The sequence below is a fragment of the Aquarana catesbeiana genome, linkage group LG08 (genome assembly GCF_042186555.1).
Source record: "Aquarana catesbeiana isolate 2022-GZ linkage group LG08, ASM4218655v1, whole genome shotgun sequence".
NCBI lineage: Eukaryota > Metazoa > Chordata > Amphibia > Anura > Ranidae > Aquarana > Aquarana catesbeiana.
In genome coordinates this window covers 285,188,119-285,214,701 of record NC_133331.1, presented here as the reverse complement: position 1 = coordinate 285,214,701, position 26,583 = coordinate 285,188,119, and the positions used below count along the sequence as shown (strand labels likewise).

The following is a 26,583-nucleotide window of genomic DNA, read 5'->3' as shown; positions in this document are numbered from 1 at the left end:
GCATGTCTCCAGACCTAGAACCTATTGAGCATCTGTGGGACATCCTCAAATGGAAGATGGAGGAGCGCAACGTCTCTAACATCCACCAGCTTCGTGATGTCATCATGGAGGAGTGGAAGAGGACTCCAATGGCAACCTGTAAAGCTCTGGTGAACTCCATGCCCAAGAGGGTTAAGGCAGTGCTGGAAAATAATGGTGGCCACACAAAATATTGACACTTTGGGCCCAATTTGGACATTTTCACTTAGGGGTGCACTCACTTTTTTTGCCAGCAGTTTAGACATTAATGGCTGTGTGTTGAGTTATTTTGAGGGGACAGCAAATTTACACTGTTATACAAGCTGCACACTCACTACTTTACATTGTAGCAAAGTGTCATTTCTTCAGAAAGATAGAATATAGAAGAAGATATAGTAAAATATTTACAAAAATGTGAGAGGTGTACTCACTTTTGTGAGATACTGTATATGGCATTCATTTGGGTTTATTGAACCCCTGCTTTTAAAACAGACTTGGTTTTGCAGTCCTGCATTGGCTTTCATGAACCTTCTACTGTCTACACGTATCTCCTTGCTCTATGTCGAAGCTGTCGCTTTTGATTGTAATAGTGATGGGTTACGGTGACTGGAATGCTAGTTGAATACAACGAATGGAAAACTTTCTTGTGGTTGGAATTAGATCTGGGTGGAACTATTCTAGAGGGCAGGATTGGGCCTACATCAAGGGAGGACCTGTTCTAGAGGGCAGAGTTGGAGTTACATCAGGGGTGGACCTATTCTCGAGGACAGGGTTAGAACTTCATCAGGGGTGGACCTATTCTAGAGGGCAGGTTGGAGCTACATCAGGGGTGGACCTATTCTACAGGGCAGGGTTAGAACTTATTAAGGGGTGGACCTATTCTAGAGGGCAGGGTTGGAGCTACCTCAGGGTTGGATCTATTCTAGAGGGCAGGGTTAGAATTTAATTAAAGGTGGACCTGTTTTAGAGGGTAAGGTTGGAGCTACATCAGGGTTGGATCTATTCTAGGGGACAGGGTTATAACTACATCAAGAGTGGACCTATTCTAGATGGGAAGGGTTGGAGCTACATCAGGGGTGGACCTATTCTAGAGGGTAGGGTTGGAGCTACATCAAGTGTGGACATGTTCTAGAGGGCAGGGTTAGAACTTTATCAGGGCTGGACCTAATCTAGAGGGCAAGTTGGCGCTACATCAGGGGTGGACCTATTCTACAGGGCAGGGTTAGAACTAGATCAGGGGTGGACCTATTCCAGAGGGCAGGGTTGGAGCTACATCAGGGTTGGATCTATTCTAGAGGGCAGGGTTGGAGCTACATCAGGGTTTGATCTATTCTAGAAGGCAGGCATGGAGCTACATCAGGGGTGGACCTTTTCTAGAGAGCAGGGTTAGAACATAATTAGGGTTGGATCTATTCTAGAGGGCAGGGTTGGAGCTACATCAGTGATGGACCTATTCTAGAGGGCAGGGTTAGAACTTAATCAGAGGTGGACCTGTTTTAGAGGGTAAGGTTGGAGCTACATCAATCAGTTTTGGATCTATTCTAGGGGACAGGGTTATAACTACATCAAGAGTGGACCTATTCTAGATGGGAAGGGTTGGAGCTACATCAGGGGTGGACGTATTCTAGAGGGTAGGGTTGGAGCTACATCAGGGTGGACCTATTCTAGTGGGCAGGGTTGGAACTTCATCAAGTGTGGACATGTTCTAGAGGGCAGGGTGAGAACTTTATCAGGGGTGGACCTAATCTAGAGGGCAAGTTTGAGCTACATCAAGGGTGGACCTATTCTACAGGGCAGGGTTAGAACTAGATCAGGGGTGGACCTAGTCTAGAGGGCAGGGTTGGAGCTACATCAGGTTTGCAGCTATTCTAGAGGGCAGGGTTAGAGCTACATCAGGGTTGGATCTAGTCTAGAGGGCAGGGTTGGAGCTACATCAGGGGTGGACCTATTCTAGAGAGCAAGGTTGGAACATAATTAGGGGTGGACCTATTCTAGAGGGCAGGGTTGGAGCTACATCAGGGTTGGATCTAATCTAGAGGGCTTCATTAGAACTACATCAGGGGTGGACCTCTTCTAGAGGGCATGGTTAGAACTTCATTGGGGTGGACCTATTCTAGAGGGCAGGGTTGGAGTTATATCAGGAGTGGACCTATTCTAGAGAGCAGGGTTGGAACTATATCAGGTGATGGACCTACTCTAGAGGGCAGGGTTAGAACTTAATCAGAGGTGGACCTGTTTTAGAGGGCAAGGTTGGAGCTACATCAGGGTTGGATCTGTTCTAGAGGACAGGGATGGAGCCACATCAAGAGTGGACCTATTCTAGATGGGAAGGGTTGGAGCTACAGCAGGGGTGCACCTATTCTAGATGGCAGGGTTGGAGCTACATCAGGGTGGACCTATTCTAGAGGGCAAGGTTGGAACTTCCATCAAGTGTGGACATGTTCTAGAGGGCAGGGTTAGAACTTTATCAGGGGTGGACCTAATCTAGAGGGAAAGTTGGAGCTACATCAGGGGTGGACCTATTCTAGAGGGCAGTGTTGGAACTTAATCAGGGGTGGACCTATTCTAGAGGGCAGGGTTGGAGCTACATCAGGGTTGGATCTATTCTAGAGGGCAGGGTTGGAGCTACATCAGGGTTGGATCTATTCTAGAGGGCAGGGTTGGAGCTACACCAGGGTTGGATCTATTCTAGAGGGCAGGGATGGAGCTGCCATCAGGGGTGGACCTATTCTAGAGAGCAGGGTTAGAACATAATTAGAGTTGGATCTATTCTAGAGGACAGGGTTGGAGCTACATCAGGGTTGGATCTTTTCTAGAGGGTAGGGTTGGAGCTACATCAGGGTTGGATCTATTCTAGAGAGCAGGGTTAGAACATAATTAGGGGTGGACCTATTCAAGAGGGCAGGGTTGGAGCTACATCAGGGTTGGATCTAATCTAGAGGGCTTCGTTAGAACTACATCAGGGGTGGACCTATTCTAGAGGGCATGGTTAGAACTTCATTGGGGTGGACCTATTCTAGAGGGCAGGATTGGAGCTACATCAGGAGTGGACCTATTCTAGAGAGCAGGGTTGAAGCTATATCGGAGGTGGACCCATTTTAGAGGGCAAAGTTGGGACTTCTTGAGGGCATGGTATTTCGAGAAATAATATCTGGTGACCAGATTTACTAAGGTGTTTCTGTTGTCTGAAATGGATGATTGCGTTCCTTGGCCCTTTCGCGGCTCCTAAACGCTCCTATATTGTACTAACTGCTTATTGAATCCGATAAATTGAAGTTAAGATCCAAAAACAAGGAGCAGAATGCCAAGCCATGACAATAATTTACAGGTAGAAAACAAAAGCTGGTCAATGCCTCCAATGCAGATAATAAAATGTAACATCAACTTATGAATACCCGTACTACAAAACCAAATTACACAGTATTATCACCATGAGCATTACTCATTTTTATTTGTTATCTGACAGTCATGGCATATACTGTACATAGGGCCATAATTAAAGATTAACTAAATATAAATTTGTGAGTTCGTAACCCGCTACCCTGGGCCCCTTCATTCTGCATGTTCTTGAATAGAGGACAAAGCACCCTTGTTATAGATACAGTGGTTATGGTTTGGTATTGTGCTACAACGTGTCTGGTAGTATTGAAGAAGGTTGTGGGATGTGCATTCTGCCTTGGACATATCTGAACGTTAAACTTTAATCCTTATTGATTTGACACGGTGGTTGAAGATCCGTCTATTTGTAGTTATTTTGTGGTGTTACAATCTTTTCCTTGTTGTAATAAGAACCAAACTGACTTTCCTTCGTGTTAAAATATCACATACATCTTATTCCCAGCGAACGGGCAAAATTTCATGGGAACACCCCAAGAGGACAACGTCGTGCCAAGCTATCCAGTGGTAAATGTAATGCTGCCAAGCATCCATCCGGATTTCCATAGTGAAGATTCTTCTATCAGTGAGTCACATATTGCTACCTCAAGTTTCTACGAAGGACTTCATGGGTCGGAGAGGTCATTTGATCCTTGCAACCTTGAGGAGTCTGCTCCTAGTACATCCCATGCAGGCTTTCAAAGTGTGGATTGGTCACCAGATCTTTCTAACCCCGATGAACCTTTTTCTAGTCAATTATACGCCGAGATCCATGATTCAGAACTTACAAATGAAAAAAACTTTCCTTGTTCTGAGTGTGGGAGATGTTTTACTAGCCAAACAGATCTTTCGAGACACTATAGATCTCACATGGCGGAGAAGCCGTTTCGTTGCTCCAAATGCGGTAAACGCTTCTCCCGTCAATCCCACCTTAAGGAGCACAAGAAGGTTCATTCAGACGAGCGCCCCTTTCCGTGTCCCGACTGCGGCAAGCGTTTTCTGCGCCGATCGGGTCTTGCCGAACATAGGAACCTGCTGCACACGTTTCTCGCGGACAGTAAGCTGTTACTTTGTGTTGACTGTGGGGAATGTTTTCCGCATCAGTCAGAACTCACGCGGCATCAGTTAATTCACAAGCAACAAAAATCAAAGGACTTGGCTGTTTCCCACCGCCAGACAGATGACTCGGCCAAGAAGCCGTTTCAGTGTCTCGAATGTGGAAAATTTTTTGTCAGTAAAGATTACATCATTAAACATCAGAGGCACCATGCGGGCGAAGGTCTCCCTTGTCCGGAATGTGGGAAACGCTTTTTGCGCCAGTCTCACCTTAGTGCACACGTCCTAATTCACACCGGAGAGAAGCCATTCCTCTGCCCTGATTGCGGCAAGTGTTTTAACCAAAAGTCCTCCCTGACTAAGCACCGCCAGACTCACAAAGGTCAAACCTTTACCTGCCCACACTGTGGGAAATACTTCCCACAAAGAATGGACCTGAGGAACCACCTGAAGGTTCATACAGGCTTGAAGACGTTTGCGTGCTCGGAGTGTGAGAAGTGCTTTCTAAAGAAGTCACACCTGACCGAACACCAAAGGGTTCACACAGGTGAGCGGCCCTTCTCATGTCCGGACTGCGGGAAGAGCTTCAACCAGAAGTCTGCCATGACTAAGCACTGTAAGATTCACAAACGCGCAAGCTTTACCTGCCCACAGTGTGAGAGAAGTTTTCTGAAGAAATCAGAACTGAAGAACCACCTGAAGGTTCATGAAGGCTTGGAGACGTACACGTGTTTGGAGTGCGAGAAGTGCTTTCTAAAGGAGTCAGAGCTGATTGAACACCGGAGGGTTCACGCATCCGAGAGGCCTTTCTTGTGCCCAGACTGCGGAAAGTCTTTCTCCAAGATTACCTTCCTTATAGACCATGCCAGAGTCCACTTGGAAGAGAAGCCATACTCCTGCTCCGAGTGCGGGGAACACTTCGCTACAAAAGCATATGTAGTGGCTCATCAGAACCTTCACAAGGAGGAAGCAAGCTTTCCTGTAAGATAAAGTGATTTCCCTCTGCTAGTCAATTAGAATCCAATAAAAAATAAACTCTTTCAGGAGTAAGACCTTCCACCAACCTCAATGGTGGGCCAGTTCTGTTGAGTTTCTAAAGCTTTCTACCCAGGTATAGAAGGCTGTTAATACTTTGAAAGGTCTACCAGTTGGCCAGAGCCTTCCGAAAATGGGATACTGGATGTTGGTATTATTTCTCCATTTAAAAAGTTTTTCCGTTTATCCAGGCAGAACTTTTTTTTTCTTTATGGATAGACTGAAGAACAGTTAAAGCTTCTGTCAGGCCTAAGTGCTCTTTGTTTTGTCTTGTCCAATCCATCACACCTTCACAGCAAAAATCCCAATAAAGGTAACCCTCTCTATACTAGAAATTTATTTTTTATTGCTACCTGTTTAACCTTTGGTGAGATTCAACCTTTACAGAAGTTTGATTTACAGGCAATAAGACGTTGCCCAAGTTTTCACTGGAGTTGGGTTTTAGTAATAGTGCAGTAATGTTAGTATAGAGCAGGTCTTAATAAAACCAGACATGTGGGGCCATCCCTGCTTGTCTGTGGGCAGTGGAACCAGAAAGACGTCATGGCAAGGACAATAGGAGGACAGGCGTTTGTCCTTTCTTGAACTCAGCCATTATCACATCCATGTGACTTGCCAACTGTGTTGCTTCTACCCTCTTTTCTCCACAGAGAAGGACTGGAGCCCACATACATCTTTCCTTTATGCATACCTCCCAACTTTTTGAGATGGGAATGAGGGACACCTATCAGCAAAAGTATGCAGACATAGAACACACCCCTTGACACGCCCCCTTAAAGGAGAATTGTACAAAATACAAGATTGGTTAAACCCACAAGTGTTTTTTTTTTACCACTACTATTCCTTTATATTGGCTTTTGAAATTTACAAATGCAGCAATTTAGAAATCAGAAGAAAGGTTTAGCGCTGGGAAACACTTTTTGATAGCTAAAAAGTGCATTTTATATACAACTCTATAGATCAGACCAAAATGAGGGACAAATCAGGAGGAATGAGGGACAGAGGCACATTGCTCCAAATCAGGGACAGTCCCTCGAAATTGGGAGCTATGCTTTATGCTGAGTGACACTCCAGCACCAGCTTTTTGTGGAGGCCCTGAAGCTCACCCTGCCACCATGACAACAGCGAGTTTTGCATTCTGGTACATTGTAAACTTCTGTTTATTGAATTTTAAAGGGTATACAAAAATTTGCAGCATACACGCTGCCATGTAACAAGTATACAAAATTCAAAAAGAAAAACTAAACAAAGAATATAAAAACAGTACAATAGTAGCCTCATCAAGTTTGTCAGTGCCCCACCAGGTGAAAAAACCCTTGACCAGTAAAATGCGCTCCCCCTGCATGTCACTTACTGCAGGATACACATAATATCTCCACACCCATCCCCCCCCAACCAATCAGGACTAGGAATATACAGTCTACTACTGAGCTATGAAAAAACATCTGGGGAATATACCATAAATATACAGCGGAGAGAGTGAGTTCATACAGTAATTAGTCAGAAACAGTATCCGGAGAAGAGAACCATCCACCCCACACTTTATCAAACTTGGTAAATGCACCTCTACTTACATAAGTGGGGACAGCTTTGTTCACCAGTGATTTCCATGCTGCTACAGAGGGTGGTGACGATTTTTTTTTTTTAAAGCAACAATAGCGTAAGTAGGGTACGTGACATTCTGGTCCCAACATGGTGAACACCCAGTTAAAAACCAGATGCCATGTTGGAACTGTTAAGGGTACATCCTCAGGTAGTAACCTGTATTCAAGTGTTTTATTTTATTATTATCCTCCATGTGATACAATAAGGTTCTTCTCTGTGCCCCTCACGAGGCTCCTGGAACACGCAATAAACTGTTTTTAAAGTTACAAGATGTCTCCTCATCTGTGTGTCCAGTCCATTGGTTCGTCTTTGAGTGGCAGTTAGGTGTGGGGGCAGAAGAAGGTGAATGTCCATGTTAAGGGTCACGTTTCTGCTGGGCTTGTGTGGACGGTGAGGTTGTTAGGGTTGTGTTAGACATTAGGGTGAGGTCAAGGGTTACATTTTTGGGGCTGATTTGAGAGTGAGGCCAATGGTTACATTTTTGGGGTTAGTTTGATGGTGAGGTCAAGGGTTACATTTTTGGGGTTAATTGAGAGTGAGGTCAAAGGTTATGTTTTTAGGGTTAGTTGGAAAGGTAAGGTCAAACGTTATGTTTTTGGGGTTGATTTGAGAGTGAGGTCAAGGGTTATGTTTTTGGGGTTAGTTGGAGGGTGAGGTCAAGGGTTACGTTTTCAGGGTTGGTTTGAGAGTGAGGTCGGGGGTTACATTTTCGGGGTTAGTTTGATGGGGAGGTCAAGGGTTATGTTTTTGAATTAATTTGAGAGTGAGGTCAAGGGTTACATCTTTGTGGTTGATTTGATGGTGAGGTCAAGGTTTATGTTTTTTGGGGTTAGTTTGATGGTAAGGTCAAAGGGTAAATTTTTGGGGTTGATTTGATGGTGAGGTCAAGGGTTATGTTCTTGAATTAATTTGAGAGTGAGGTCAAGGGTTACATCTTTGGATTTGATTTGATGGTGAGGTCAAGGGTTATGTTTTTGGGGTTAGTTTGGTAAGGTCAAGGGGTAAATTTTTGGGGTTGATTTGATGGTGAGGTCAAGGGTTATGTTCTTGAATTAATTTGAGAGTGAGGTCAAGGGTTACATCTTTGGATTTGATTTGATGGTGAGGTCAAGGGTTATGTTTTTGGGGTTAGTTTGGTAAGGTCAAGGGGTACATTTTTTGGGGTTGATTTGATGGTGAGGTCAAGGGTTATGTTCTTAAATTAATTTGAGAGTGAGGTCAAGGGTTACATCTTTGGGGTTGAATTGAGAGCGAGGTCAAGGGTTATATTTTTGTGGTTAGGTGGAAGGCGAGGTCAACTGTTACATTTTTGTAGCTGATTTGAGAGTGAGGTCAAGGGTTAGGTTTTGGAGTTAATTTGAGAGTGAGGTCAAGGGTTACATTTTTTGGGGTTAGTTTGATGGTGAGATCAAGGGTTACGCTTTTGGGTTGATTTTTAAAGTGATGTCGAGGGTTATGTTTTTGGGGCTAGTTCGAGGGTTAGGTCAATGATTTCATTTTTTGAGGTTGATTTAACAGTGGGGTCAAGGGTTCGTTTTCGGGGCTAGCTTGAGGGTGAGGTCAAGGATTATGTTTTCGAGGCTAGCTTGAGGGTGAGGTCAAGGGTTACGTTTTGAGGTTTCTAGGCAAGGAGAACAGTCTGTTACCTCATACTACGTTTTTGGTCGCAGTGCGGTCCATTTTTGCATAATGCTATTTTATTTTATTTTTTTGGGTTTGACAGCTTAGGTGTATCAACTTTGCTGGCTGTAAATTGACTGAACAACTGACAATGTGTTTACAATCCCTCACAGCAAAACTCAGTTTACTCCGTTTTGTATTTGTTTTTCACAATGTGTCCATTGCCCTGATCAATAATGGCGGCTTTATCCACCATGCCCTCACCCAATATGGCCGCCTTCTTATTCTATGCCTCTGGAGATTGCTAGCTCGCGGTCACGGCGGGAAGCCACGCCCACCTAAGACCAATTCAGCGTCCAACGCTGAGTTAACTAGGTGTCGGCCATTTTGTTGTAGTCCACATTTACACACTTTGCGCAGTACCCCGAATTATTAAATCTCGCACTGCTGCCGCTTCCCAGGAGGTCGTCTATGGCCCCTTTTGAAATTCATTTTACAACCTTGAAACGCTCCGTTTCTATGGAAACGGCTGACGCGGCGGCCATGTTGGATCCGGGCAGCGGCGGAATCGGAAGTCGGGCGCTCCAGGACCTCTTGCCGGGTGTCCGCCGGGCGATTACGGGTGGCATTTTTCTTCACCCTGTCGGTCACGCGGCTGTAGAGACCAGTGAAAGCGTAACGCACGCTGCGCTTTGCTTATAGGGTGACTTCCGGTGGCAGGCGGCCATGTTGGATAAAGGCAGTAAAGCGGAAGTGGTCTGTGGAAGGTGGGGAGGGGGCTGGTGATGTGGTTTCCGGTTGTGGTGCTGAGGGGTAGGAGGAGGGGAGGTATTGGTGAGTGAGTGGGGTGAGGGAAGAGAAGTAGGGGATGAAATGGGTGTCATGGGATTATATTGGGGAATATACAGAGAGATGGATGGAGTGGAGCCTCTGACTTGCGTCTGGAGGAGATGAAGGATGCGGTGACACCAAGCCGGGGGTCACAGCACCATATTTACCCCCTTCAGCTGCGGAATTCGTACATTTCATCATGTGGAGCATAGGAGACGTGAGGTCAAGGTGGTGCCGCGCTTCGGAGGTTATTATTCATATATACACGGCATAATAATTTAATACTAAATCTATACATAACCCAGACGTTGATGTTGAACCCAGTGGATGGATCTGATTCAGCCAGGACAGGCGATCAGGTAGCCAATAACTAGCCGAGTTCAGTGGTAATTGTTTAGTCTTCGGATGTCTGTCAGTAAATGGAACGGGCTGAATCCCTGCCTACACTACTCAGCTGAGCCGGTCTTACGTTGATTTGTTAGAAGGTGTGAGGGATTCTGGGAGTGTTCCTGAACAAAGCTCCTTTTTATCCTCCCTGAGCAGGATTAAATCGTATCCGGGAGGTCCAACAACCGTCCTTGTGTGCCGCATCCATCGACCGGGAGCAGAGACCCAACACGGCTCCTTCACCTCACATCCGGAGAACCGAGATGAACACCGGCCCAAAGCTTCTGAGAGACCACGGCAATATGGCGTGCCAGCCGGCCCTCACATCACCGGGTAAGAGGAGATTTTACTGTAAAGGAGAGAGCAGTACTCTAACAATGTTAAAGCTGGATCTTTGTGGTGGTCTCACACTATCCCCCGAGGAAGCCATCATTGGCGAAACATGTTGGGATTAGAGTTGCCACCTCATCCCTTTAAACCCGAACACATATGAATTACACAGGTTCTGTGGCTGATTAAGGTGGTAATTAAACTCACTTGTTGCCTTATCTGCATTTAATTAGCCTCAGAACCCGTGTAATTCATATGTGTTCAGGTTTAAAGGGTTGAGGTGCCAACCCTAGTTGGGATTCAACTTCCACCTGTGACCACCTTTTTCCTTTCTTGTGGGTTACCAGCAACCCAATATATATATATTATGTATAGGCTTTACCCTTGATTTTAACTATTTTGATATCCTCATTTATTTTTGTATTAATAAAGAAACTATATTTTTTACCTTACGTGTTATGAACCATTTGTCAGTAGCACCCTTAGAATCCCATTCTTCTATATTTACATAGAAACAATGTATTCAGTCAGTGTGTGTGTGTTTCCTACACAGAGATGAACACCGACAAAACGGTTCTGGGAATCCCCAGCAATATGGCGAGCCAGACGCTCCTCACATCACCGGGTAAGTGGAGACCTTGCAAAGTGTATGTGGGGGGGGGTATGTAGTTAGTGTATCAGCAGCTGCTGCTAAGAGTGCTGACAGGGGGTGGAGCCCCATCTGGTTCAAGGAAGAAAGGGAGCGAACCCTGGAAGTCACACATCTATGGTGTCCTACAGAGATGAATGGAGTGGCAACCTCAGCCTGGACTCTGACCAGGCCACGCCACCAACGACCATCTAGTTCAACCAAAAAATACAATCCCATATACAGTGGAACCTTGGTTTATGAGTAACGCGGTTAACAAGTGTTTTGAAAGACGAGCAACTTTTTTTAAAAAAATCCTGACTCGGTTTGCGAGTGTTGTCTTGGAAAACGAGCAGGATTCAAGCCAATGGGGTGTGCAGTACCGCATTTGGCCAGAGCTGCAGCGGCGCCGGTGACACTCGGTACAGTTTGGAGCCATTCAGAATTACTCGGAATCACTCGGAAATACTTTGTTCCCGAGTGTTTCCGAGTTCAGCCGAGCTCGGGTTTGACATGCCACAGTTGGCATGTAATTTTTTTTGGGGGGGGGCTCGGTACCCAGTTTGGAGTGGGATTTCCTGTCCCACTTCCTCCTTCCGGGCTTCTAACTGCCTAGGCGAATCCTAGGTGGCCCCTCCCTCCCGGGAATGTTCTGGGACGCGTGACAGGTCCCAGTACATTGCCTGGCCATTGACGGAGCGCAGTGCGACTCGCGCATGCGCAGTGCACGCCCGGCTGTGAAGCCGCAAACTGTCACAGCCGGGCGCCCACACTCACAATGTCGGCGCCGGCAGAGAGGAGGGGGAGAGAACGGAGGCTTCCGGCGGCCGCATCGCTGGACCGTGGAACAGGTGAGTGTCTGTTTATTAAAAGTCAGCAGCTACACTTTTTGAGGCTGCTGACTTTTAATAAACTAAAAAAACAGTGGAACTCCGCTTTAAAATCTCGCATGCGTTACCTTTCCAAAGTATGCCATAAATACCGCATGAAACCGTATGGTAAGTTATCGCAAGTGTCTGGTATGATGCTTTTCCAAAAATGTGTAAGGCAGCCAGCAATTTAGTCATGGCTGGTATGGCATGGCTTCTCTGTGTTGAAGGCTTAAGGTACCCTATGAGTTAGTTATAAAGGTCCATGATAAGTGGCTTGGATAACCTGAACTTCTGCAGGGTATCAGCATGTGTGAACTGATCCAGCAATATGCACTCCTTTAAAGCTTCTTTCCTTTAAAAGGACCACTTGAGATCTTCTTCTCCTCCTCCTCTTCTGCATTGCTTTAAATTCCAGAAGACTGGATTCAAAGAGCTCCATTCTCCTTGCCATGCTGTCTGCCAGCCTCCAGATACCACTCCTGACTAAAAATCTAGCTGACCCCTGCTTCAGCTTACACTTTCCCACCTATTTTTTTAACCACTTCTGGGCCGCCCCACGCAGATATACTGCAGCAGGGCGGCCCTCCTGCTTCAAAATCGCATACATGTACGTGATTTCGTGCACTGGGTCTGGGGCGCACGCGGGTGCCACTAGCAAATCGCTCCCGCTGTGATTGAACACAGCGGGAGACAATCAGGCGGTCCGGCGGACCCGATGTTCGTCAGCACCTCGGGATCGTTCCTCAGGCAGAACGGCGGTCTGCCTGTGTAAACAAGGTAGGCTGCCGTTCTGTGAGAGGGGAAGATGGAGATCTTGTGTTCTTGCTAAACAGGAACACGGATCTTTGTCTTCCCCCAATCAAAGCACCCCCCCCGCACAGTTAGCAAGCACTTCCTAGGACAGGGATATGCAATTAGTGGACCTCCAGCTGTTGCAGAACTACAAGTCCCATGAGGCATAGCAAGGCTCTGACAGCCACAATCATGACACCCAAAGGCAGAGGCATGACGGGACTTGTAGTTTTGCAACAGCTGGAGGTCCACTAATTGCTTATCCCTGTCCTAGGAGCACATTTAACCCTTTGATCGCCCCTAATGTTAACCCCCTTCCCTGCCAGTGTCATTAGTACAGTGACAGTCCTTTATTTTTTAGCAATGATCACTGCATTGGTGTCACTGGTCCCCAAAAAGTGTCAGTGTCCGATTTGTCCGCCGCAATGTCGCAGTCCCGCTAGAAATCGCTGATCGCCACCATTACTTTTAAAAAAAGTAAAACACTTTTTATAAATATATCCCATAGTTTGTACCATAGACGCTATAAATTTTGCGCAAACCAATCAAAATACGCTTATTGGGATTTTTTTTACCAAAAACATGTGGAGGAATACATATTGGCCTAAGTTGATAAAGAAATTTGATTTTTAAAAAAAAAAATTATTGGATGTTTTGTTGCAGAAAGTAAAGAGTTTATTTATTTTATTTTTTCCAAAATTGTCGCTCTTTTTTAGTTTATAGCGCAAAAAATAAAACCCGCAGAGGTGATCAAATACCACCAAAAGAAAGCTCTATTTGTGGGAAGAAAAGGACGTCAATTTTCATTTGTGTACAGCGTTGCACGACCGCGCAATCAGTTAAAATAACGCAGTGCCGGGGCGTGGCCTGACGCAGCATGGAGTAGGGTGTGTGGACTCAGAGCTCCGTCCAATACTCCTGATAAAAGCAATAATCCTGCACAAATACCGCTGACAGTTTGGCTAGACTGACTCCCTGAGACACCTGAGACAGCTGGATCTCACCTCCGGAGGAACAGGACACCCGGCGGCCCGAACGGAGCGGCGATCTCCCGCTCGGCGGCAAGCACTAATTGAGACCGCGGCTTCGGCCTACACCCGGAGGCCGCGGCCATCTTGGTGCACCTCGGATTCGGCCCTACATGAAACCAGCCCCAACATTCCAGGTACCCAGCCATCAGACAACTCTCCGGAGGAGCTGGACTTTTGTCACCCCCCTGCTTCTGACCCGGCGGCCCGAACGGAGCGGCGATCTCCCGCTCGGCGGCAAGCACTAATTGAGGCCGCGGCTTCGGCCTACACCCGGAGGCCGCGGCCATCTTGGTACACCTCGGATTTGGCCCTGCATGAAACCAGCCCCAACATTCCAGGTACCCAGCCATCAGACAACTCTCCGGAGGAGCTGGACTTTTGTCACCCCCCTGCTTCTGACCTGTGTGCCCCCTTGAGACCCAGAGAGGCTGACGCTCCAAACCGGCCTAGATTGCGGCCTGGGCCTACACGTGCTGCCTGCCTCTGCATTATCCAGTGCCCACAGACCCCCTTTAAACAAGCGCAATAACCTCCCCCTTGTGACCGCTGAAACATCCAGACACGATGTCTCCCACAAAGGCTCAGAAAGCAGCGACAGCAGCGAAACTGGCTCAATACCGCCGACAAGAGGGAGAGGAGTTGGAGGAAAATGGAGCTGCAGAGAAGCCTGAGGAGGAACGTGCGACAGGAGACACAGAGCGGCTTCTAGAGGCAATCACATTCTGCAGAACCTCATTAACAGCCCAGATAGAGGAGGTAAAGGTAGATATATCTCTCATCCGGCAAGATTTACATAAACTACGAGACCGGGTTAAAACTACCGAAAACCGAATCAGCAATGTGGAAGACACCATCCCACCCCTGCAAGAGAGAACAGAACGTATGCAGCGCCAAATCCAGCAACTATTCTCAAAGCAGGATGAAATGGAGAACAGACTGAGGAGGTGCAACCTGCGATTAATCGGCCTCCCTGAAGGCACTGAGGGTAAAGACCCCACCACATTCCTGGAGCAGCTGCTCATCACGCACTATGGCAGAGAGGCCTTCTCCCCACTGCTAACTGTAGAAAGAGCCCACCGAATGCCTGCTAGACCACCTCCACAGGGAGCACCCCCGCGCACCTTTATAGCCAAGCTCCTTAATTATAAAGATCGAGATGCGGCCCTGAGAATGGCGCGAGAAAAAGGCAACATTCAAATAGGGAACAGCAAAATCGCCATATTTCCCGATTTCTCGACAGAAGTACAGCGCCGCAGACAGGGGTTCACGGAGGCCAAACGTAGGCTGAGAGTAAAGCAAATTAAGTACGCAATGCTGTTCCCAGCCCGACTTCGAGTGGAGCGGGATGGCAGAGTCCACTTCTTCGAGGAGCCAGAGGAGGTGATAACCTGGTTGGAACGCCAAGCGGCACCGGAGAGAGCAGACTGATACCGCTGTAAGTACGTTATTTGCCACCACTCACTACAATCAATACAACATACTACTCCCGATACTTTTCGCAGACCTGATTAGCGTTTAACAACTATGCGATGAGCACAGAAGTGGACATATACAGATCAAACTGCTAGATTTCAATGCTCTTCCCGCTAGCCCACCTATTTCTTTAGTGAGCCAGATGGGAAACCCACCAAGGAACTGTGAGTTGTATACTTACTGCGAGAGTCAAGTTTAGACCAACAGTCAACCCTTTTTACTTTTCCCCTTGCCCATGCGTTTTTTATTTCAATTTGTTTCCTCTGTTATATTATGTGGCTCACTATCTTTTTTGAGAAGACGGAGCTCGGGGATGACATAGTCCTGCCCCTTTATTGCAAAGTGCAGCGAGACTTTACCCCACTCAACACCAACGGATATGATTGTGGGATTGGGTGCCACTGCAATGAACATTTAAATGCCAATCCTCCAACGCGGAGTATATCCCGTTATCATTACCTAGTGCGGTGGCCCCGATTACACACGTGTTTATGGCTTTACCATGCAAAGTTTTTTATTTTCTTGTTGGGGAATTTCAATTGGTTTGGGGATGATGCCTGCAACAGTTGGGAGGGTTGTAAGGCGGGGTGGGGGGTGGTAGGGGGGATAATTCAACCGTTGAACAGATTTATATGTGCTGTATTCAGACTGTACACCAACCAAAGTTTGGCACTGTTGCTGCAGATATTAAAAGCTATGCTATATCTAGTAAAGTATACACTGAATATACAATACGAACTTATAGAAAGACTAACCAAAAAACTAGACAAACACATAATAGCTGAAACACGTAGCAGTATAAGAGGGTACACATGGGGACCTTAAAGTTTCTTACCTGGAACGTGAGGGGCTTGCGCGAGAAGATAAAACGCTCGACGGCCCTTGCGTTCCTTAAAAAACAACACGCTGACATACTGGTCTTAGTGGAGACTCACGTGGAGGGGAGATTGCAAATGGCTCTTCGCCGACCCTGGGTTGGATGGGCATTTCATTCGACCTACACATCGCACGCGCGTGGGGTATCAGTTTTGGTGGCCAAATCGGTACAATTTGAGCTTATAGAGGTTTCCACAGACCCGCAGGGACGATACGTCTTTTTATTTGTTAAATTATATGGGGAACCCTTTCTCATTCTGGCTCTCTACGTTCCTCCCCCATTCTCCATACCCATAATCTTAGAGGGATTTACATTCATGACCAAACATCCCACAGTCCAGGCGGTCTGGCTAGGGGATTTTAACACCACGCTAAACCCCTCGATTGATAGACTTCAACCCTCGAGTCCACATCCAATAACCAACAGAGAAACCAAATTTGCCAAGCTAATTTCCCCTTTTCACCTTGTGGATTCTTGGAGATATAAATACCCACACAAGCAATCATTCTCCTGTTTCTCCTCTTCCCACAACTCTATGTCTAGAATTGACATGATATTGCTATCACAAAGTCTCACACCTAGATTACTAGAGACAGTTTTCTCTCCCAGGTTGTTGTCTGACCATAGCCCATACTCGATTACATTAAACATGCCCATTGACAAACCAAAAAGGAGCTGGCGGTTAAACCCATTTTGGCTCTCGATACTCCCTGAGGATGATGAACTCATGAATGAATGGAAGTTATACTTTAGGAACAATGACCATTCAACCTCCATAGCAACAATCTGGGAATCTTTTAAATCTCATGTTCGCACGATACTTTCAGCTCGCATAAATAGAATCAAATCAGATTCCTCTAGGGAGCTAGACAGAGTGGTAACGGCGCTATCCCAATCTGAACAAAATTATACGAGCGACCCCTCTCCCGCAAATGCGGACTTACTTAAACTTCAAACCAGAGTAGTAGCCCAACTTCAATATGGGAAGGAACGACATAAAATGTTCTTTGCCAAACAAAAACTATTTGAGCACGGGGAAAAGGCTGGCAAACTCCTAGCATACCTGGTACACAATGAAGATAGACCTCCGGTGGTAATATCCCTATACGGTCCTGGCGGTCAATCCATTACTGATCCCCTCACAGTGACCTCTATGTTCCGGGGGTTCTTTATTGACCTCTACACCTCAAAAAGCCCTGAGGACAAGGGCCCAATGAACTCCTTTTTGGAGGAGACGGCGCTTCCTCAATTAACAGAAGACCAGGTTAACCTCCTCGAGGCACCCCTCACCGAGGAAGAAATAGCTGTGGCTATAGCTGGATTCGCCAGGTCCAAATCCCCAGGCTCGGACGGCCTACCTATAGAATTCTACTCTCAATTTAGGGATTTTTTGATCCCAAAACTTTTAACCTTATACAACCATTTATTTGAGACATTTTCACTTCCAGATTCTATGAGAGAGGCAACAATAGTCCTCATACCTAAACCGGGAAAAGATCCAGGATACCCCAAATCCTACCGCCCAATTTCCTTATTACAGGTAGATATCAAAATATTAGCCAAGGTACTTTCCCTCCGACTTAATCAAGTTATTCTCTCTCTGATTCATACAGATCAGGCGGGGTTTATGCCTGGTCGTAACACCTCGTTCAACTTACGGAAATTGTTTATAAATTTACAGGCCACACATGGAAATGTAGGATCCCGGGTGATTGTGACGCTTGACACGGCCAAGGCGTTTGACTCTGTAGAGTGGGATTACCTGTGGCAATGCCTGGGGAAATATGGTTTTGGCCCCAGGTTCCTTAAGTGGATCAAACTACTTTATCAACATCCTACAGCTAGAGTGGTGGCGAACGGGTGGCCGTCTCAAGAGTTTGACCTCAGTCGAGGCACGAGACAGGGTTGCCCTCTTTCCCCACTTCTCTACGCCCTGGCTGCAGAGCCGTTGGCCGTGTCTATCCGTGCAGACCCCGGGATTGTGGGTTTACAAATGGGGACCTTAACCGAAAAAATTAGCTTATACGCGGACGATACCCTACTTTATTTAGCTGACTCAGGTCCCTCCCTTCAAAAAGCATTACAGCTGATCGAACACTTCGGAACGTTTTCCGGTTTAAAGATAAATTGGGAAAAGTCCCAGATACTACCTATAGACAGTTTCCCACCACCTGAATCATGGACAGAGACCCCACTAAAAAGAGCAGATACAATCAAGTACCTAGGAATTCATATATCCAGAGATTCGGCTGATTATATTCCCCTCAATATAGAACCCCTCTTTACACTAGTCAAAACCAAAATACGCACTTGGGCCCGTTTACCACTAGGTGTATGGGGTCGCATAAATCTGATAAAAATGATCCTTCTCCCGAAAATCCTCTACATATTGTGGCATACCCCAATATATCTCTCACTAAAACACTTTAAATCTCTTGAGGCTCTACTCAAACCTTTTGTCTGGGGGACTAGCAGACATAAAATCGCATGGCCAGCGCTTAAAAACCCGACAGACATGGGGGGAATGGCCTTACCTGATCTGAACCTTTATTATATTGCATCACAATTATCACAACTATTCCACATAGACAAGACAGACAACGTACGCTTCCTGACCCTCCTTTGTTCTAAAAGAGTACAGCTTACCGGGGACTCACTATATGCAATATCAGCAGGATCCAGGAATACTGAGATGGGGGGAGACAAGAAGTCCTTGATATACCACTACAGACGTATTTGGGACCTTGCTTCCACTAAATTAGGAATACCCAGACTACACGACCATACACCGATATGGCACAACAGGGATATGACAGAATTTATAAACATACCGGACTCGGAACTGTGGGAGTCTAGGGGAATTTACTATATACATCATCTACTATCCAATGGAGTCCTCAAAACTTACAACATACTCAAAGAGGCATTTTCTCTTCCAAATTTCATGTTCTTCAGATACCTACAATTAAGACACGCGACCCAAACACAATTTTTGCGGGTTGAGGCTCCGCCCACTCTTCACCCCATTATGGCCATTGTTAAAAATACAGACCCACGCGGATTAATATCCACATTTTATAATATGCTCCTAACTCCCACTTCGTCAAAAATAGCGTTTGACCTGAAGCCTCGCTGGGAAAGAGAGGTGGGACAGATGGAAAATGAGGAGTGGGAGGAAGCCCTCGAGACATGCAAAGCAGTATCACCAAAACTTTCAGACAGACTCTCTCAGATTTACATAACTCATAGAACATACCTTACCCCAATTCGAATAGCCAGATACAAACGCAATCAGTCCACTCTATGTCCGATGTGTGGACAAGAAACAGGCACGTTCTTCCATTTAATATGGACATGTCACAAGATTCAATTACTTTGGAAACAGGTTACAACATTCCTACACGATACCATGGGCTCTCCAATAACGCTAGAACCAAAACAATGTCTCTTAGGGATATTTCCAGACACAGTAGACAAATTTACCAAGGTATTTCTACATGAAACCCTATTCTCTGTCAGGAAAATTATTGCAAGAAAATGGATGAGGCCAACCCCCCCCAGCGTGGTGGAATGGAAAACAGAAGTTAACGCAACCTTGCCATACAAAAAACATATTTACATCAATAGAGGTTGTCCGACAAAATACAACAAAATTTGGGATCGATGGTTGCAAGAATCTGACACCTGTACTTAATTATAGGATCATCCGACAATACACCACTTAGACCTACATAACTAAGATTGTATTCCAGTTACAAATAATGAAAGTATAAATCAGAAGGCACCATGGTTAATGTTGTTTTCCCATAATGGTCATGTCTGCACAGTGCATAACATATCCCATACAGATTTAGAGGTATGTAACATATATGAGAACGCCACGATATATATATATAGAGCACGTATACTAAAATAAAAAACAATAAATGTTCAACGGGGGTGGGGGGGGGGGGGGGGGAATAGTATTTCATAGTTGTATACACTCACATTTGGTGTTAGCACATGTTACTCCAAATCTTGACTATATAAACAGTGTATACTTCCCCTGTTTAACATGCATTTTATATACATGTATATTGGTATAACCCTGTGTTTATATGCACTATTTTTACTTAATAAAACCTTTGTTTAATGAAAAAAAATAACGCAGTGCCGGATCGCAAAAAATGGCCTGGTCATGAAGGGGGTAAATCTGAAGTGGTTAAACCAATTACTGGGGGGGTCTGACCATTGCCATAGTTATCGCAAGCTTGGACCAGTACTTACAGTGATTGTAAAATCTCACTTTTTTTTTCTATTAAAATAACAAACTTATTATACTTACCTGCTCTGTGTATTGCTTTTGCCTAGATCCTCCTCTTCTCCAGTTACTTGCTGGAGCTCCTGGTCCCTCCCTCCTGGTGAGTGCCCCCACAGCAAGCAGCTTGGTATGGGGGCACGCGAGACGAGCCGCAGCTCCGTGTACCCAATCAATCATGGAGCCCTGGTTCGGCCCCGTCCCCTCTGTCTCCTGATTGACAGCAGCGGGAGCCAATAGCGTCGCTGCTGTGTCATCCTATCAGGAGGGAGGGTCTCAGACTGACAAGCCACTCGTGGACATCGCTGGATAGAGATGTGGCTCAAGTAAGTATTAGGGGAGGCTGCTGCACACAGAAGGGTTTTCTATCTTAATGCAGAGAATGCACCTTCTGCCTTTACAATCACTTTCATTACTGCATGCATTTATTTATTTCCTTTTGTGAAATGACTTTAAAGCGAAGTTCCAGTCATAATTTTTTTTTTACATTATTCTGCTGCATTAAATCTAAATAACAACCTGTGGAAAAAAAATATTTTTTTTTACTCACCTTTTCTTGTCTGTTGCTAGGGGTTCCTTCGTAATCTGCCTCTTCCTCTCCAAGGCGCCTGACGTCACTTCCCTCCGCGCCCGTGCTCGCTAGTGCTCCTGGGAGATGTCTGTCATCATTTCCCAGGAGTCATTGGGCAGCGCCGAGGGCTTCGTTGCCATCACAACGGGGGGCGGGGACTTTCGACGATGCCGCCCGTTGTGATGGCAACGTCAGAAGTGTACGGTGCAGCGCCGTACATACGGCGCATGCGCGACAACGGGCGGTGCATGCTGGTTGCTCAGCTGCACCAGAGCCTGGAAGATAGTGCTTGTGGGCTTCACATGCTCACAAGCACTATGGAAACTTCTAGTAAAATCGTCATTCGAGCGCTGATTAATCTCACAAACGTGATTGCGCTAAATAAACCTAAAAAATAAAACTATGCATCCTAAAAAAAAAAAATGTTTAAACAGTGGGAACTCCGCTTCAATGCCTTCTTGTGCGGTATTTCACGATCGTTTTTGGGGTTTGCGCTAAATACGAGCAATAGTGAATTGACATTTTCATTATCGCATGCGCTAAGTGGTCACGTGACCGTCATAACGCATGCGATAACCTTTTAGTGCATTGTGCCCAATGTATTCAGTCAGTGTGTGTGTTTCCTACACAGAGATAAACGCAGACAAAAGGGTCGTGAGAGCCCCCAGCTATATGGCGAGCCAGCCGCCCCTCACATCACCGGGTAAGAGGAGACTTTATTGTAAAGGAGAGAGCAGTACGGAGGGTCCACCTAGATCCCCCATCATCTGATAAACACATAGAAACAATGTATTCAGTCAGTGTGTGTGTTTCCTACAGATGGATCCAGTAATGGGAACCCACCAGAGAGATGTCCCAGTCCTCTGTATTCCCAGGATTTCACACAGAAAGATCACACCATCCCTCACCATCATCAGGTAGGTGGGACTGAGCATTTAACATTAACCAATTGTGGTTAGCCTGCACATCTACCTCTTAGCTCATCCCAGGACCATGACTTTTCATTTATTTTTTAAAACAGAAGAAGGATCTAGGAGACATTAAGATCGACATTTTCGAAAAAGAGGCAAAGGGGGAGATTGTGATACCAATGACAGTAAAAGGAGAGGAGGATGTGATACCGGTAATCGTGAAAGGAGAAGAAGAAGTAAGACCAGTGATAAAGGAGGAGGATATGGTGATCCCAGTCATTGTGAAAGAGGAGGAAGATCCTCTAGAGACTGCAATGGGTAGGTATTCACCATTACAACCATCTCGTCTTCTCCTCTCTCCTCTGTGATGAAGCTGCATGTTCCCTGTAGGTGTTGTCTGAGGAGCCATCACTCCATGCTGGACTCTCTACCTTATATTATTACATTGCCAGTTGTCAAGAGACATACCCTTTTATTTTTTTTATTATTACAGTTATTTAGTGCCCACAATTTACACATATTGTACATTCACATCAGTCTCTGCCCTTAAAGTGGAGTTCCACCCAAAAGTGGAACTTCCACTCAGATGTCTCCTCTCCCCCTCGGGTGCCACAATTGGCACCTTTCATGGGGGAGGGGGGACATGATACCTGTCTTTGACAGGTAACCTGTTCCCACTTCCGGGAGTCCAGGCCACAGCCCGTGACATCACCGTGGGGCTCCCTCCTCCTCCTCCCTGTCGCCGGGCCAGTAGGAGAGAGGAGCGGGGCCTCGCGCATGCGCAGTAGGGTTCCCAGCGTGAAACCATAAGGCTACACTGCCGTGTACCCTTACCCGCAATGGCAACACCCAACAGCTGATGGAAACATCAGCTGCGGTGCCGACATCGTGGGTTCCAGGACAGGTAAGTGTCCTATTGTTAAAAGCCAGCAGCTGCAGTATGTGTAGCTGCTGGCTTTTAACTTTTTTTTTTTTTTTTTTTTTTTTTTTGGGCGGAACACCGCTTTAACCTCTTAGTGGCGCAAATATGCGGCCTTTCAGCTGGTGGGTCTTGATGCAGACAGGCCGCATATTTGCGTACCAAAATGTAAACCAACCTGTGCCAAGAGCGCGCGTCCTGCTCGCTCACGGCACACAGTTCCCACCCCAATTCATACCCCTTGAAAGTTTCCACAGTTTGTCATGTTACAACCAAAAACGTAAATGTATTTTATTGGGATTTTATGTCATAAACCAACACAAAGTGGCACATAATTGTGAAGTGGAAGGAAAATGATAAATAGGTTTCAAATTCTTTTACAAATAAATATGTGAAAAGTGTGGGGTGCATTTGTATTCAGCCCCCTTTACTCTGATACCCCTAACTAAAATCTAGTGGAACCAATTGCCTTCAGAAGTCACTTAATTAGTAAATAGAGTCCACCTGTGTGTAATTTAATCGCAGTATAAATACAGCTGTTCTGTGAAGCCCTCAGAGAACCTTGTTAGAGATCCTTAACGAATAAACAGCATCATGAAGGCCAAGGAACACACCAGACAGGTCATGGATAAAGTTGTGGAGAAGTTTAAAGCAGGGTTAGGTTATAAAATAATATCCCAAGCTTTGAACATCTCACGGAGCACTGTTCAATCCATCATCTGGAAATGGAAAAGTCACTGTTTGCTCTGGGGGCACTCGGCAGTAGGGAGGAGCCACGGCGGGGGACCTGAGAAGAGGAGGATCGGGGCTGCTCTGTGCAAAACCAACTGCACAGAGGAGGTAAGTATAACATGTTTGTTATTTTTAAAAAAACGTGACTTCAGTATGGTGATACAACAATGGATCAGAAGGGTTTTGGGTATCAGGGAGATGGAAAGTCTCACAAACTCCATTAAGAACACACAAAATTCAGAAATACATGGTTTTATTGGATTATGTTTATGTGCACATAATTGTTTATCATTGTTAACTCATTTGTAATTGTATTTTTATTTACCATAACAGGTGGCTCATCCAGCATGGACGCTTTGGAGGGTGGTGTCATATCATCTCCAAATTGCGACAATGAAGATAACGCCATCAGGGACGATTCCTCAGGAGAATATTTAGTAACTCAAATTATACACCCTGGCTATCACTATGCAAACTCACAAGTGTACCCCTCTAATTGTGAGGGTACATCAGATGCCTTTAACACAAATATCTATCGGCATCCGACCAATGCGGGCCTTTCCGAGCAGTCCTATTTCTATCAGCAGAGTAAAAGTCAGACAGCTACAAAGCTGTTTTCCTGCACGGAATGCGGGCGGGAGTTTGACGATAAGCGGAAGCTCATCCGGCACCAGCGACACCACACCGGGATAAAGCCCTTTTCTTGCCCGGAGTGCGGGAAGTGCTTCGCCGAAGCAGCCCAACTCCGGAAGCATCAGAAGACCCACACGGATGCAGAATTTTCCTGCCCGGAGTGCGGGAAGGGTTTTAGAGAGAGGTGCCGACTCGTCGCCCACCAGGCCGTCCACCGAGGCGAGAAGCCTTACGGCTGTATGGAGTGCGGAAAACGTTTCATGACCAAAGACAATCTGGCCAGCCACGAACGGGTGCACACTGGAGAGAAGCCGTTTTCCTGCTGTGAGTGCGGCAGAGCCTTCGCCTGGTCCTCACACCTCCGAAAACACATGAAGATTCATGGCGTGGAAATGCCGTTCTCCTGCTCCGAATGCGGCAGAGGATTTATGGCGGAAGCGACGCTCATCCGACACCAGGCCACACACGCCAACAAGAAACCTTACACCTGCACGGAGTGCGGGAAAGGCTTTTCCGACCGGTCGTACCTCTCGCGACATCACAGGATCCACACCGGCGAGAGGCCGTTCTCGTGCACGCTGTGCGGTAGGGAATTTGTGGACAAGTCAAACTTCATCAAACATCAGCAGCGTCACGCCGGGATCAAACCGTACTCGTGCTCAGAGTGTGGCAAAGAGTTTGCGGACAAATCAAGTTTAATCAGACATCAGCCGCTCCACACTGGGCTAAAACCGTTTTCCTGCGCAGAGTGCGGTAAAGAATTTATAGGCAAGTCAAATTTTCTTAGACACCAGCGACTCCATAGCGGAATTAAACCGTTTGCATGTTCGGAGTGCGGCAGAGAGCTGGCGGATAAATCAAGTTTAATTCGGCATCAGCAGATTCATGTTGCGGTTTTGCATTCAAACTAACATGGTCTCTATGTTGAGTAGCTCGATATTGCATCCCTTTCATTCAGTTGGCCGTCCCACTAGCTAAAGGCCATCGGCTGCCATAGAACAGCCCTGAACTTATGAAAGTGTAGGCTGGAGTGTTGCCTGGTTCAAGCACCAATCACTTTCGGTGGTCTGTTGCACGAGAGGCAGCAGTCCCTCTGAGGATAACCTAAACCAGACATCGGCCAGGGATCCATATGCTTATCTTCAAATGAGCTGATTATCACAAAGTGATGCGTGAAATTGAAGGCATCTAGTCCCCCAAATCCTACAGAGAATTGAAGAAAACGCAGATCAAGTTAAACTGATTGGACAGTTGCAGCAATTTCTGGATTGTGATTATGGTTGCCCAGAATTTTTCTGAAAGCCGTAGATCAGTTGTGGAATAAAGATCAAGAATGACCACATCACTGTCTGCTGTCGTTTCTCTTCTCTCAGTGTACAGGCCTAGAGTTTTAGGTTTCAGATAGGAAAATTACAAACTGAGCTTTGCTTCCCTAATTTCTCCGCAGGATGTGGAAACCTTGCAAGAAGATCTGAACAAATTAATGGGGTGGGCAACTACATGGCAAATGAAGTTTATTGTAGAAAAATGTAAAATAATGCATTTGGGTGGCAAACATATGAACTCTTTAAAAATCGAAAAATCTGCTCACTGGGGGGGGAACCTCTGGGGGAATCTAGGATGGAAAAGGACCTGTGGGTCCTAGTAGATGAGAGGCTCAGCAATGGCATGCAATGCCAAGCAAAGTAAGCAGAATATTGGCATGCATTAAAAAAGGGATTAACTCCAGAGATAAAACAATAATTCTCCCACTCTACAAGACTCTAGTCCGGCCGCACCTAGAGTATACTGTCCAGTTCTGGGCACCAGTCCTCAGGAAGGATATGCTGGACCTGGAGAGAGTCCAAAGAAGGGTAACAAAACGAATAAAGGGTCTGGAGGACATTAGTTATGAGGAAAGGTTACGAGCACTGAACTTGTTCTCTCTGGAGAAGAGACGCTTGAGAGGGGATATGATTTCAATGTACAAATACCGTACTGGTGACCCCACAATAGGGATAAAACTTTTTCGCGTAGGGGAGTTTAATAAGACACATGACTATTTACTAAAATTAGAAGAAAAGCGGTTTAACCGTAAACTGTTTAAAGGGTTCTTTACTGTAAGAGCAGTTAGGATGTGGAATTCCCTTCCACAAGCAGTGGTTTCAGCAGGGAGCAACGATAGTTTCAAAAAACTATTAGATAAGCACCTGAACAACCGCAACATACAGGGATATACAATATAATACTGACATATAATCACATACATAGGTTGGACTTGATGGACTTTTTTCAACCTCGCCTACTATGAAAGAACGTTTCTGCACAGTACTTACATCTGTCGTGATACCGATCCCGGGACTGCAGCAAAAGCATTCTCTGGATGAGGAGGAGAGCGTGATGTCACTGCCCCGCCTCTCCACTTTGTCCCGTCAGAGAAGGCATTGAATGGTGCGCATGCCTAGCAACTGATCTCCCGTGTTAACAATGCATCAGGCAAGCCGCTCAGTTTTGGACAAGGAATCAAGTGGAGAGCACTGGAGTAGCGGTGCCTACTTCAGTGATTTCCAGCTTCCAGGGGCATCAGCCAGGTATTATATATACATAGTTA

At 46.0% G+C, this 26,583-nt stretch overlaps 2 protein-coding genes across 3 annotated transcripts in view; both read left to right on the top strand.

Moving 5' to 3' along the window:
- The window catches only part of LOC141106767 (uncharacterized), a 56,348-nt gene that overhangs the window by 3,696 nt on the left and 26,069 nt on the right, over positions 1-26,583 (top strand). The gene's annotated exons all lie outside the window — the stretch shown is intronic.
- On the top strand, positions 9,450-25,335 carry LOC141104602 (uncharacterized). Of its 2 annotated transcripts, none has more exons than XM_073594236.1 (7): positions 9,450-9,899; positions 10,084-10,260; positions 10,811-10,882; positions 21,430-21,501; positions 21,618-21,715; positions 21,820-22,027; positions 23,694-25,335. In XM_073594236.1, the coding sequence occupies exons 2-7, from the start codon at positions 10,191-10,193 to the stop codon at positions 24,902-24,904; spliced, it is 1,731 nt and encodes a 576-aa protein (XP_073450337.1). In that variant the 5' UTR covers positions 9,450-9,899; positions 10,084-10,190; the 3' UTR covers positions 24,905-25,335. The 2 variants fall into 2 exon arrangements, with proteins under 2 accessions (XP_073450337.1, XP_073450336.1); XM_073594235.1 differs by having other exon boundaries at positions 9,451-9,787.

Coding starts and splice junctions, on each gene's coding strand:
- LOC141104602 (XM_073594236.1), top strand. CDS start 10,191: ATGAACACCGGCCCAAAGCTTCTGAGAGACCACGGCAATATGGCGTGC. Junction 21,716..21,819: donor CCATCCCTCACCATCATCAG/GTAGGTGGGACT, acceptor TTTTTAAAACAG/AAGAAGGATCTAGGAGACAT. Junction 22,028..23,693: donor TCCTCTAGAGACTGCAATGG/GTAGGTATTCAC, acceptor TTACCATAACAG/GTGGCTCATCCAGCATGGAC.